The sequence below is a fragment of the Bactrocera neohumeralis genome, unplaced genomic scaffold (assembly GCF_024586455.1).
Source record: "Bactrocera neohumeralis isolate Rockhampton unplaced genomic scaffold, APGP_CSIRO_Bneo_wtdbg2-racon-allhic-juicebox.fasta_v2 cluster11, whole genome shotgun sequence".
Taxonomy (NCBI): Eukaryota; Metazoa; Arthropoda; class Insecta; order Diptera; family Tephritidae; genus Bactrocera; species Bactrocera neohumeralis.
Window position 1 is genome coordinate 16,560,847 of NW_026089624.1, and position 13,110 is coordinate 16,573,956.

Here is a 13,110-nt window from a genome sequence, read left to right on the forward strand (position 1 = left end):
TTTTTTGCTGCTTTTGAATGTACTCTGTATCCAGCATCTAACATCATCATAAAAGTGTAGTATTTACATACGTTGCTTCAAGATAAAGTCCATCAAACATCGTTGATGTTGTTTGAAAAGTCGTGCTGTGACATCGTAACGATCGCTTGCTGATTGACCGCGATCCATAATTCCACACGTATGTCATCGCATCCTGGTAGTACCTGGTCATGTGCCTTGGGCAACGTATGGCAGCCAAAAAGAACGCCGACCGACATCGCAACAAATTTCAATCTGTAATTGATCACTTTGTGTGAAACACACATAACGTTTTCACTGAATAATTTTCAATAATTTTTCTTTTCAATAGCCGGAATAAAGAAAGCAATCGATAAATTTGATCGATTCAAATAATTGAAAAACAAAACAAAAAAATTTAAAAAAAAAAAAATTGTATGAAAAAATTTTACTTTTGGGAATCGTCCAATTTTCCGACTTTTCCTCACGAAAAGCATACGTTTTTTTATTTCTAAACCTTTACCGATCCACAGCGAACAACCTCTGAAAATTTCATCAAGATTGGTGCAGCCGTTCTCGAGCCCTAGCGTTACTAACAAAGAAACATTCATTCGTTTGTATGGGAAAAAGAACTATTCGAATTTTTCTCGCCGTAAAAACCATCTTTGAACTTCAATGAACATTTAAAAAAAAGATTTAGCCAAGTTGGTCCAGGTGTTGTTGATTTATGCGCTTATCAACACATTTTGCGATTCATTTTTATATTATAGATTATAAATATGAAAATATAAGTTAAAACTACCCAATATATCTGACAGTGTCCATTGTTTGCTTTGTAGTTGATAATATAATGTGGAAATACCGAACGTAGGTTAGGTTAGATGGCTGATCAGAGATCGCACGTGGACTGATAAATGTAGTCTTTTGTGAAGCCATTGAAACTAAGAACTCCCGTCTTCGGACTTACAGATTGGCAAAACGCTTAGTACTAATACAAGTTTGTACTAATAATAGGCTAGTCTTACTGCGGGCAAAGAGATCGCTAGATCTCCTGCGTTCTACCTTGAGTCAAAAGGCTTTTGCGACTGCGAAAGTACCGATACTGGCCCAGCGTTGGTCAAGCATCCGCGAGACCTTGCTATCTAGTAGTAGAACACAAGAGGATGCAGGTGCACCGACCCGTTCCCATTCTACCGATAATGATTCTAGTGTGCTTCTCCTTGCTAGCTCATCAGCTTTGTAATTACCTGAGATTCCGCTGTGGCCTGGCACCCATGCCAGTCTACACACTCTTAGACACTCTTCGACCAACCCTGAACGCACTGTAAATGAGTTCAAGGCTAGTATCGCCGCTCTGATATCTGAGTGAATGGTCACTGCTCTAAAGGTAGGCGCACTCCGGAGCTGCAAATCTGCTGCTACCTTGATGGCTGCAACCTCAGCCTGGAAGATACTGCAATAGTCGGGAAGCCTGAAACTGAAGTTGATAGAGAACTCCCGACAGTACACCCCTCCACCAACCTTCCCCCATGCTTTGCCCCATCCGTAAAGAAGCTCATGACCCCTCTCCACCAACGGCTTCTTCCCAGCCATATATATGGGCAGACAAGGAGCCGTCAGAGTTCGATATGGAGAATCCTCCAATAGCTCCTCTACAGCAGTAAAAGGCAATCGATGCCTTTGATCTCTCCTTGATATTCGGCTTCCATGAAAGCTTCTTATCCAGGATGAGCCTTAAATATTTCACTGTATTCGCCGGTTGCAGGCGATCTTATATCTTCTACTGAATAAAACAATTTCTGTTTTATTTGTGTTGATGGCGAGTCCACTTCCGACTACTTTGTTACAACGCTGAGATGCCCCTGCGTCAACTCGTACACGGTGCTAAGGAACTTTCCATTGACCATACATCCCATCGTCTGCATAGGCAATCGCCCAACAGCCACGATCCTCGAGTTTTTTGAGAACTCCCGACAGTAACGACGTTAGCGACTAAAATCCATAGAAGGGGAGAAAGAACTCCACCTTGTGGGATTCCTCTACTCACATTTCGCCGCGCGAGTTATATTTGTAAGGCTAGCAGCTAGTTATGTTATACAAATTAAATGCTACTGAAAATAATAACTTCACTGTATGATCTTTGTTTAACAACTGTTTATTAAAATCAAAACTTAATATTCCTTAAGCTACATATTATTCTATATATATATTTGTATACATTAGAAAATGCTAACTCGTGACATTCCGATCACGTTCAGCTTCTGATCCATGCCTCTGTGGCATGGTTAGTTTTAATTTACAGCTATTAGGGCAGTTATACATAATTCCCCCTTCGTTGCTTTTAGGATACTCCTGAATCCTTGTATTTAAAATTTTTATTTTAGTTCTTTTCTTTTTGGCCATTCTTGCAATGATTACTACTATTATCATTACTATAATTATTAATATTATGTTGATACCATATGATACATTTTTATGGTATTTTAATTCTTCAATTTCTTTTAAATTTTAAATTTTTTTTAATGCGATATCATTAAATGTCAATTTTGGTGTGTAGCTCTGGTTTAATCTTTCGACAGGATACACAATGGTATGAATATATTCTGTTTTATTGTTTTTATGTTCTTGCTGCAAAACTCCTATTTTACAATTTACAAATTTAATTACATAATTATTATCTAGTGCGATTTTTCTGTCATCGCAGTTTAGTTTCACTACTTCGTTATGTGCATTTCTTATTATTACTGTATCATCGCTTATTTTCTGTATTGTGGTTTTGTTATTGTATATAAATTCACATGTATTTGAAAATATACATCTTTTACATAAGTTTACATTTGTGAATGATTTATTCACTTCATAATCGAAATAGTTTTCGCCAATCTTGGTGACAACTTTTTCTTTTTCATTAATCTGTAATTTGTTTTTATTTGGTAGCGGAGTTATTATTTGACTTTTAGCTGTAAAAAAAGTCTTCGGTATTTGAATGGCAATTGTTTGTTCCTACTTTTGACAATTTTAATTTGTAAAATCAATTTCATATTTTTCAATTTCTTCCCCAGTTAACATACTTGGGTGCACCATATTGTACATTGCCGCCGCTATGTTGTCATGTATTTTTTGAACTTTATTTTCTATAAATTTTAGTTTGTTCATTTGGTCATTATACAAAAAATTTCCATCAATTATATTTTGTTCTTTGATTATTCCATTTAGAGATTTTATTATTTGTTTCTTATCTGATTCTATGGTCTCTTTCAACAGGTTTTATGATAAATTGAAATGTTCATTTGCTTATTTAAATTTTCAATAGCATTGTGGTTATTTTCTTCAATAACTTTCAAATGATCTACACTATCTTGCCTGTCATCATCATCCATAACTCCAAACATCCATTTATAGGCTGTTCCCCCAATATTTATCAGACCTTTTTTCTTTCTTTATTTGATATATGGTGTTATGGACGTGATTTTTGCTTATATATTTTTTATTTCGTTATACAAAATTTCTTTGTTGTCAATATTTAACTGCCCTATGTTTTCTTTAATCTGGTCGACCATTTCTGTTATTTTGAGTGGATTTATAATATGTAAAATTGTACTTATTTCATTGACTATTTCTATGACTTCCGTTTCTATAATTGTGTACCCCGCTTCTTCTATTATTGGTGTGATTTGCAAGAGTGCTGCCACCAATGTTATATTTATTGAAAAAAATACAATTGTCCCCGTCATCTGGAAAAATAAAATTATTATTTTATAACCGTTTGGTTTTGAATAAGTGCCTATATATGTACACAGGAGTTTTTAGATATGTATTCTATTACCTATTCCACCGTTAGGTTTTAGTCGCCTCTTACGACAGGCATCACCGACCATTGGTATATTCTTGAAAAACCCCGTACCCACTGGGGTATACAAAAATTATGCAATAAAACTTATTTTTTTTTAGATGTATTATCCCCCTTAAATGTCCTTAAGCTAAATGTATCTTCATCCCTCTCGTTTGGGTTTTCAATATTTGCCAATTTCATTGGTCTTTTTATATACATCGGATGAACGTTCTGTAGTGGATTAACTCGGTGATGCGGTTGATCTTTATGCCGTACTCTTTTGTTGTTCTTTATTGGACCTTCTTCTCTTGTTTCTATATAGTCTTCTCTTTCTTTGTTCCTTTTGTCTATACTGTTTCTTTTGAACGTTTCTATTAGCATCTTCAAAACGTTGGAAGGCACCTCATCTCTTGCCATTCGGGGTGTGCATTTGATGATAGAATGGTATCGCTCGTAGTAATTTCCTACAAATACCTGCATTTATATCTCTGTTGAAAGATCAGGGTCCTCAATTCCTGTTAGTTTTTCCACCAGGGTTGAGTGTAATCTTTCAACATACGCATTTTCCGTATGGCTAATTGGCTTCGTGAGATAAACCTGTATTCCTTCATCCGGAAGGTATGCCAATAGCTGTTCTGCTTTGAATTCATTATCCATAACGACCTTTTTAGGATTACCGAACTTTGAAAATTATTTCATCAAAATTGTTTTCTTTGCGGGCCAGTTTCTATCTGTTATTTTATAGACTGCCGCAAATTTTGTAAGTTTTTATAATGCTGTTACAAAGGATTGTTTTTTGAAATGAAAAATATCAATGCGCACTATTTCATTTTTATTTTTAGAGGTTTCTGTTAATTGAAATTTTGGTTTCATTGGATTTCTACCGGATTTGACTTGTTGGCATTTTTGGCAGTTGTTTATTAGTAGTTGAATATGTTCTTTACATATAATAATATACTTGTATATAATATATAATAATATAAAATATATTTTATCTTTTTGTGAATTATACGTTTCATTTCATTGCATACATTCTATTGAATGGTCAAGTGATATTTGCTTATGTTATTTCTCTTCTTCGTCTTTTTTGAGCCTCTTTTTGTGAATTTTACAAACTTTAAATTCATACCTTGAGAAAATATTTCAATTAGTAATTTCTGCAATTTATGGTAATCTGCTTCAGATACTTCGGAAAATATTCCCACCACTCCGTTTCCTTTTATATATATTTTTACTATTTTCTTGTTCTCTTCTTCTTCTTCTATCGGGTTTATTTCAGTAATTCTTCTTCCATGGAGTCTTTGCATCTGAAATTGAGGGTTATATGTCAATATGATATGATTTTTGAATTTATTTACAACTTCTTCTTTTATTGGAAAATGCTCAAGCAGGGGTCGAATCGTTACATCCGTGCTCGGATCGGCAAACATACGAAAGAAAATTACGTGATACGTCAATCGTATGCGGCGATTGGCATTATGACATACCATAGCAAACGGATCGTAATGTATTTTCAATTCACAATAGTTTTTAAATTCCACATTGCTTTGGATCGTATTTTTAGGTGACAAAAGATGTGGAACTGTCAAAACTGTTACGAAATTTTCAATAAACTAACAAAAGCTAATTAAATATCAAAATGGATCCAACTTAGTTTTTTTTTATTTGAGCTCTATTGAAAGTTGATGGGGATAAAAAAATAGTGCGGAAATAGCTAAGAGATCGTAGCAATAGCGTAGGTGTAAAAAAAACAAATTGTGAATCCTCTTTTACAAAATTTTCTTTGTAGATGTATCGTTGAACAAAGCAATAGAATCTTCAAAAGACGGGGGAGAATTTTAGGATACGGCAAGAGAGGAATGTATCACCCCACAAAAGTGGAAGATTTGCTAACGTTTGGAGGTATTATATAACATCTGCATAAAATTTACATTAAGTTACGACCCTGAAAATTGCGATTCTTAACACACACAAGAAATGGACAATGGTTAAGAGATCAAATAAAGTATTCTTTAATAAATTTAATTCAAAAAAGTATATGTCCTTTACCTTGTATATAATTTTATTTTTAATGTCAACTAAAATACAAAAATTTTGTTCAGATAAATAATTTTTTTTTTTAATTTTTAATGAGATATTCCATTCATTGGTTTCTTATTTATGTTCTTTATTACTAAAAATTATAAAAAACATAAAATTAAACCGAATCGCGGCATTCGTGAACGAGTAAAATTGTTCGAAATTTCCAGTTTTCGGATTGCGGCACTCGTTATCGAGTACACTCGTTCGAAATTTGACATTCTGTCATTCGATAACGAGTTGTAATTCAAACGAACCTAACGAAATGTCATTCGATTGATAATTTGCAATCGTTAATTCAAAAGTTTTCAAACGTCGTGAGTCTACTCAGAAAAAATCAAATAAAATGTAAGTTAACGTTTATGTTATTGACTATTTTATAAATAGAATCATTTTTTTAGGACAAATGTTAATAAAATCAACATGAGACAAAAAAATTTAATGGCCGAATACATGCTTCGGCATCAAGATTTGGCCAAAAATATGTTGCCGAATTGTGGTCAGGGCAAAGCTGCTGCCAATAAATTGTGGGACTCCTTGGCGGTCCTGCTTAATGCGGCCGGTCCACCAATGAAGGATGCTAAGTCTTGGCGGAAAGTACGTAGATCTCCATGCATTTCCTCTTTTGATAAGTGTCTTAACAAATTTACTAACACAAATGTTATTTTCTATATACATATACACTTAGGTATTTGCTGATCAAAAGCACAACGTCAAAAAGAAGTTGTCTTTCAACAAAGCGTCGAAGCAGCGAACTGGTGGTGGTCCTTACGAAGAAAAGTACCTAACAACAGCAGAGGAGCAACTGCTTCAGGCTACCGGCATGGACGTTGCGGTAGAAGGCCTGGGAGAAGTAAGAACTTTTGACAACTGCACCCCTGAAAAAGAGCCCGTCGAAAAGCTTATGGCAGAGCTTTTATACAGTGACGAAGACGACGTTCCACCGAAACCCTCTACTAGTCGCAGCGCTACGAAGAGGAGCAAACAGGATGCTGCCGATGAAAAGCTGGCCCTCATTAAAGAAAACATGATCGCGTTTGAAAGCTACCAGCAGAGTATAGGCGCAAAACTAGACAAGCTTATAGCTTTGAAGGAGAGGTCGATGGAAATGAAAGAGGAAGCTCACAAAGCTTATATGGAAGTCAAAGCAATAGAGCTGCAAATTAACCGAATACAATTAGAAGCCTTAAAAAAATAAATAAATAAACATACAAATAATAATAAACATACATACACTTGTTTTATTCAAATTGTATTTTCTAGCGCCAACATTATATGGTTTCGAATTTTGTGTCCAATTTTGGTTAAATGAGTTTCGTTTCCCATATCCACTTCTGTGTTAATAGCTTCACTTGCATAATGTCTGCAATACGACGCATCTTTGTGAAATGTATGCAAATGTTTGCAACGCTTTCAACCACACAGCGATCTTTAGAACAGAGCCGCTCAAAACAATCAATTGTGCATTTTTTCAGGATTGGTAACGGCTTCTCTTGTCATTGCTGAGATTAAAAAAGCAATTTTCCAAAAACAGCGGTTTGTTAATTTTTTTAAACTTTCCTTTTTTCCATATCGACTTCAAGATACCAATGGTTCTTTCAACCACACAGCGAGCTTTAGAATGAGCCTCATTGAACCGAGCTTGAGTAGACCCTTCTTCAGGGCTCCTGAATGATGTTAAACACCACGGCTCCAAGGGATAACCCGAATCTCCTATTGATTTACGAAAAATGTATTTTAAATTTAGGTACATATATGCATAACAGTACAATAAAAAGTTATATTACCTAAAAGCCAAACATTTTTGAAGTTATTTTGGTTAAATTGCTCCTCCAAAAACTTTCGTTGTACCGAATGCTTCCCCACAGAGGAATCGTGTGCGGCTCCCCCACACTTTGAGTCAATGGCCAAAATGCAGTATTCATGGTCACATATCTGTAATTAAATTAAAGTTTATAAGTATACGTATGTGTATGTGCATACATTTTATATGCAACCTACTATCATTGAGTTGAGGCTATGGTATCCTTTCCTGTTGAAGAACATGTGCTCATTTACTGTTGGTTTTTGCAGCCCAAAGTGCGTGCCATCAATACATCCAATAACTGCATGCATAAACATATATTTAAATATGTTAAGTATGCTTCAGCTTTAAAAGCGCTACATTTTACTCAAAATAAAAGCGCTAATCTTACCTCCAGGAATTTTGTATTTTTCAACAAACGATTTCGTGCATTCCGAAAGATTGTCGGGCACGAATTTAATAAATTGGGGGCACAACTTTGTTTCCATTTCGCTGATTACATTTTTTATTATTTTGCAAATAGTGCTTTGACATATTCCTATCAAAAAGTCAGCCGAAAGGGACAAAGTCGCTCCCAGTTGAATCATTGGTGCTACTGCGGTTGACAAATGCCCTTCAAATTTGAGTTCAGCCAATACGTAGTTAAATGCACATTTAGAGAGTCTGAACCGTTTCCTGAAGCTGTAAATATAAACATGTAGGGAATTGAAATTAATTTAAACACAATTCTTATTCCTTACGCTGCCTCTGGCAATGCCAAGGGATTGCTTTTGTCTCGCATTTGGTTCCTTATGACTTGCTACACGTTTTCTTCCTCAGATTCCGAAGACGAATATAAAAAAATTATTGGATGCATCACTTTTGAGAAAAACAATAGTATTTCACCTTTATAAAAAAATATAGCACGGCTTCAACAACTTTCTTTGTTTTGATTTCACAATTTGACACTTCGTAAATGCCATTTGTAGAGAGGCCAGGGCTGTTACAGTGAGCTAATTTAGATTCGTTTCGTATCGAGTGCGGCGATCCGGCTACTCGAAACGTCACGAAATTTGTTTCGATACAATAGCTCGCTCGATCAAGTAGTAGACGCCCACGGTGGTTTATGCGCCTACTACCACAAGCGGTCGACCACGCATTGAAGTCGACTGCGATTATAATTGGTGCTTTGCCTCTGGTTTCTAGAGCAAGTTCCAGGAGGAATTCTTCAAAATCTTTAATAGAGGCGCTGGGAGGAGCATAGCAGCTAACGAAGTATATGCCACGTATATTTTCCCATGTGAAAAGGTTATGATATCTGGAGCGAGATATAAATGGTTGTCCTTTGCATGACCGTATTGCAGCTATTCCGGCTTTGTCTGTGGTCCAAGTGCTTTCCGAACGCTGGGAGTATTGTTCGCTTAATAAAGCGACATCAATGTGTTCTTCAAATGCTGTCTGTTCAAGCAGATCTTGTGCTCCAGCATATTAATTTAGATTTAATTGCAAAATCTTCATTTCCCTAAAGATTTCGCCATCTCCAAGTACTTGGGGCAAGTAGTACTCAAGGCTGAGTGTGCTCCTTTACAAAGCATGCAGCTAGGATCGTTATTGCATTACTTCGCTACATGTCCACCGGCTCCACAACGTGTACACAGGGACGACCTGTCGTCAGGGTTGCAGCATTTGTGCGTCATGTGCCCCAGATGGAAACGCCTGAAGCAACGGGGAATAGGGGAATCGGTATGTGTGCGATTGCGGTTCATGCGTGTATGGGCTTGTGGGCATACCGATCCATGTTCGCGGAAATGTTTGATTTTTTACGATCGGTGTGCACACATGTGTGTCGTATATGGCGCTGTGTGCACACAAATTTCATTCCTCTTGTGTTGCCGAACGGTGAAGGTGAAGATCACATCGAACAATGGCAAGTGTTAAGGCCTGCTTTAGAGGTTTCAAAAAAAAACGATTTTTTTGAAGATTTTTTTGGGAGGGAAAAAAATAATTGATTCATGCAAAATGTCTAGGGTTTATAGCTATGTATTTGAAAATCTTTCATAAATTTTTTGGATACGAAATCTTTGATATTCTGCCTTTGGGAAGCAATTGCCCGATGCATCTCACATGTGAATTTTTCGGAAGGCGGGCAGGATGCAGGTCGCAATTTCTATCAAAACAAAATATTCAAAGAGATTCATATTTTTTAATAATTTATCTTCTAGTTAAACTAGGAATCCAAAAGAAGTGTAAAATTTTACAAATTTTTTAAAAATTGAAAAAAAGTGGTTTTGACCAAAAAATTTTATTTTATGTTGTTTAAAAATATGTTCAAACTTGACTTTTCTTAGTTTTTTTAGTTTAAACAGAAGATAATTTTTTGCCAAAGATACTAAACTTTGCCTCAATTCAGTGCGACGTTTAGTTTTTCTCTATCCTGCCCGCCAATTAAAAATAATTGTAAAAATGGAAAACCGAGAAATCGCGCTTCAAAGTTTTCGCTTTTTGCCCAAGCGTTCATTTCGGACAAAACATATTGGACTCATACTTACGAATTTCATTATCGTTCCCTATTCTCGCAATTATCATTTTAAATATAAACAAATCACTCATATATGAAGGATAACTATTTATTTTATGAAAACATACAAAACCAAAAAAATTTAACTCCATGCCATTTTATACGACAAAAATTAAACATATTCAATATTCAGTGCGACAACACATATTGGAATAATTATTATTATTTAATATTTTGTAGCATAACCATTATTTTTAATTACTTCTCTGCATCTATTTGGCATAGAAGCTATTAGATTGTTAATAACTTCTTGTGGAATGCTTAACCAGGCTTGTTTTGCAGCTTCGAACAATTTGTTTTTATCTCCATTCACTCCTTCTCTGTCTATCCTTCTATTTATTATCTCCCAAAGATTCTCAATAGGATTGAGATCCGGCGATTGAGCTGTCCACTTTAGGACATTAATATTTTGAGCTACGGTCCAATTTCTCACTAGTTTCGACGTGTGCTTTGGGTCGTTGTGGTGTTGAAACGACCATGAAAGTGGCATATTCCACTCGGCATGGGGAAGCATCACGTTGTCAAGGATATCCTTGTACATGAATCGATCCATAATACCATTGATTTGATGAAGAGGTCCATTACCAAACCCGGAAAAACATCCCCATACCATAATGCCACCTCCTCCATGCTTAACCGTGCCTTGACAGTATCGCGGATCCAACCTCTTATTTTTTGGTCGGCGAACTCTTCTCATTCCGTCTGAATATTTCATATTAAATTTTGATTCATCTGAGAAAAGTATTGTTTTCCATCGTTTCACTGACCAGTTTATGTATTCCCGAGCAAATTGTAATCGTTTTATTCGATTTTTTTTGATATAACAGGTTTTTTTAGCTGCCCTATAACTAGTCAGCCCACCTGCACACGCTCTTCTTTGTACTGTACGGCTGCTAACTTTCAAATTTAAGGCTTTAACGACACTCGCTGCCGACTTATCAGGAAACTTTTTTAGTTATCTAAGTATTCTAGAATCGTCATATCGTGTTGTAGCTTTGGGCCGTCCTCCACGATGGGAAGTTTTCACAGATCCACCCTCCCTAAATTTCTTTTTAATAAAGCTCACTGTTGATTTATTCACATCAAATTTGTTAAAAATGTTTTTTTGTGATAATCCATTCTTGTAGTCTTTAATAATTAATTGTTTTAATTGAATTGTATGTTTATTTATTTCTTTGAAGAAAGTAAAATTTTTATCGCGTCACAACTTTTTATGTGAAGATACTTGGTTCAACTAAAATGATGTTGAATTTTTATGTCGTTGTTCAATTTGCGCAAAGAATGCAAAATCATCAGAAAATAACGGGATTTTCGACAGTTATCACGAAAAACTGCGACTAGTCCAATATGTTTTGTCGCAGTGAATATTGGGTACTTGTAATTTTTTTCGTATAAAATGTAAAATATTGTAGTACCAATATTGGGTACTTGTAATTTTTTTCGTATAAAATGTAAAATATTAAAAAAATTTACAAGGTTTTTCATGGTTTCACTAAATAAACAATATCCCTTTATATTTAAGTACTTTTTTTATATCTAAAATTGTAATTTGAAGTATACGTCAAGTTTTAAGCAATAATAGCCATCAGTCCAATATGTTTTGTCCGACACTGTATATCTGCTAAACGCTCGGTCACTATTTCCCTTCTAGCTTCGATAATATTTCGAATTCCCATCTATAACTTTGGGGACATATTTTTAGATAATTTCTAAAGAGATTTAAGGTAGTAGTCTGGTAACTTGGGTTCAAAAAATCGAAAATTTGTTTTTGCTTAATTTGAAAGTACAATGTATGGTGAAAATTTCAGACAGGAATTCGAAATATTTCGGCAGTTATAAAACTCGTTATAGAGCGCCTCGGAGTTGTTGAACTATAAACGCGTTTTTCTCAAAATAGTGTTTTTCTGATCGGCCCGAGGGGAAACGGTCAAAATTCTAAAATCAAAATTCTGAAGTCAAAATTCCGGAATCAACATTCTGGGTCGACAAAATTCTGGAAATCGGAATTCCGCAATTCCTTTGCTTTTTTTGGCTGCATTTCAAAACTCTTCTCTTCTTCTTAATTGGCGTAGACACCGCTTACGCGATTATAGCCGAGTTAACAACAGCGCGCCAGTCGTTTCTCCTTTTCGCTACGTGGCGCCAATTGGATATTCCCAGCGTAGCCGGGTCCTTCTCCACTTGGTCCTTCCAACGGAGTGGAGGTCTTCCTCTTCCTTTGCTTCCCCCGGCGGGTACAGCGTCGAATACTTTCAGAGCTGGAGTGTTTTCGTCCATTCGGACAACATGACCTAGCCAGCGTAGCCGCTGTCTTTTAATTCGCTGAACTATGTCAATGTCGTCGTATATCTCGTACAGCTCATCGTTCCATCGAATGCGATATTCGCCGTGGCCAACGCGCAAAGGACCATAAATCTTTCGCAGAACTTTTCTCTCGAAAACTCGCAACGTCGACTCATCCGTTGTTGACAACGTCCAAGCCTCTGCACCATATAGCAGGACGGGAATTATGAGCGACTAATAGAGTTTGGCTTTTGTTCGTCGAGAGAGGACTTTACTTTTCAATTGCCTACTCAGTCCGAAGTAGCACCTGTTGGCAAGAGTTATCCTGCGTTGGATTTCTAGGCTGACATTGTTGGTGGTGTTTACGCTGGTTCCAAGATAGACGAAATTATCTACGACTTCAAAGTTATGACTGTCAACAGTGACGTGAGAGCCGAGTCGAGAGTGCGACGACTGTTTGTTTGATGACAGGAGATATTTCGTCTTGCCCTCGTTCCCTGCCAGACCCATTTTCTGTGCTTCCTTGTCCAGCCTGGAGAAAGCAGAACTAACGGCGCG

The 13,110-nt window shown here is 36.1% G+C and overlaps 2 protein-coding genes across 2 annotated transcripts; one reads left to right on the forward strand and one right to left on the reverse strand.

Annotated features, from left to right (window-relative positions):
* The first annotated feature begins 6,040 nt into the window (after positions 1-6,040).
* Positions 6,041-7,117, forward strand: LOC126766176 (uncharacterized). Its single transcript, XM_050484068.1, has 2 exons — positions 6,041-6,505; positions 6,597-7,117. Exons 1-2 carry the CDS (start codon positions 6,332-6,334, stop codon positions 7,104-7,106), a joined length of 684 nt encoding a protein of 227 aa, XP_050340025.1. The 5' UTR covers positions 6,041-6,331; the 3' UTR covers positions 7,107-7,117.
* Positions 7,118-7,379: 262 nt separating this feature from the next.
* On the reverse strand, positions 7,380-10,222 carry LOC126766025 (putative nuclease HARBI1). Its single transcript, XM_050483731.1, has 6 exons — positions 8,453-10,222; positions 8,104-8,393; positions 7,910-8,013; positions 7,696-7,843; positions 7,465-7,621; positions 7,380-7,410 (listed from the first exon to the last, which is right to left on the reverse strand). The coding sequence occupies exons 1-6, from the start codon at positions 8,491-8,493 to the stop codon at positions 7,380-7,382; spliced, it is 771 nt and encodes a 256-aa protein (XP_050339688.1). The 5' UTR covers positions 8,494-10,222.
* Between the last annotated feature and the right edge of the window lie 2,888 nt (positions 10,223-13,110).

What these genes read in the sequence shown, in the direction of transcription:
- LOC126766176 (XM_050484068.1), top strand. Translation starts at nt 6,332, where the DNA reads ATGAGACAAAAAAATTTAATGGCCGAATACATGCTTCGGCATCAAGAT. An exon ending in ATGCTAAGTCTTGGCGGAAA is followed by an intron (nt 6,506 to 6,596) that starts GTACGTAGATCT and finishes ATATACACTTAG; the next exon opens with GTATTTGCTGATCAAAAGCA.
- LOC126766025 (XM_050483731.1), bottom strand. Translation starts at nt 8,493, where the DNA reads ATGCGAGACAAAAGCAATCCCTTGGCATTGCCAGAGGCAGC. An exon ending in ATAGCCTCAACTCAATGATA is followed by an intron (nt 7,844 to 7,909) that starts GTAGGTTGCATA and finishes ATTTAATTACAG; the next exon opens with ATATGTGACCATGAATACTG. An exon ending in CAAAAATGTTTGGCTTTTAG is followed by an intron (nt 7,622 to 7,695) that starts GTAATATAACTT and finishes GTAAATCAATAG; the next exon opens with GAGATTCGGGTTATCCCTTG.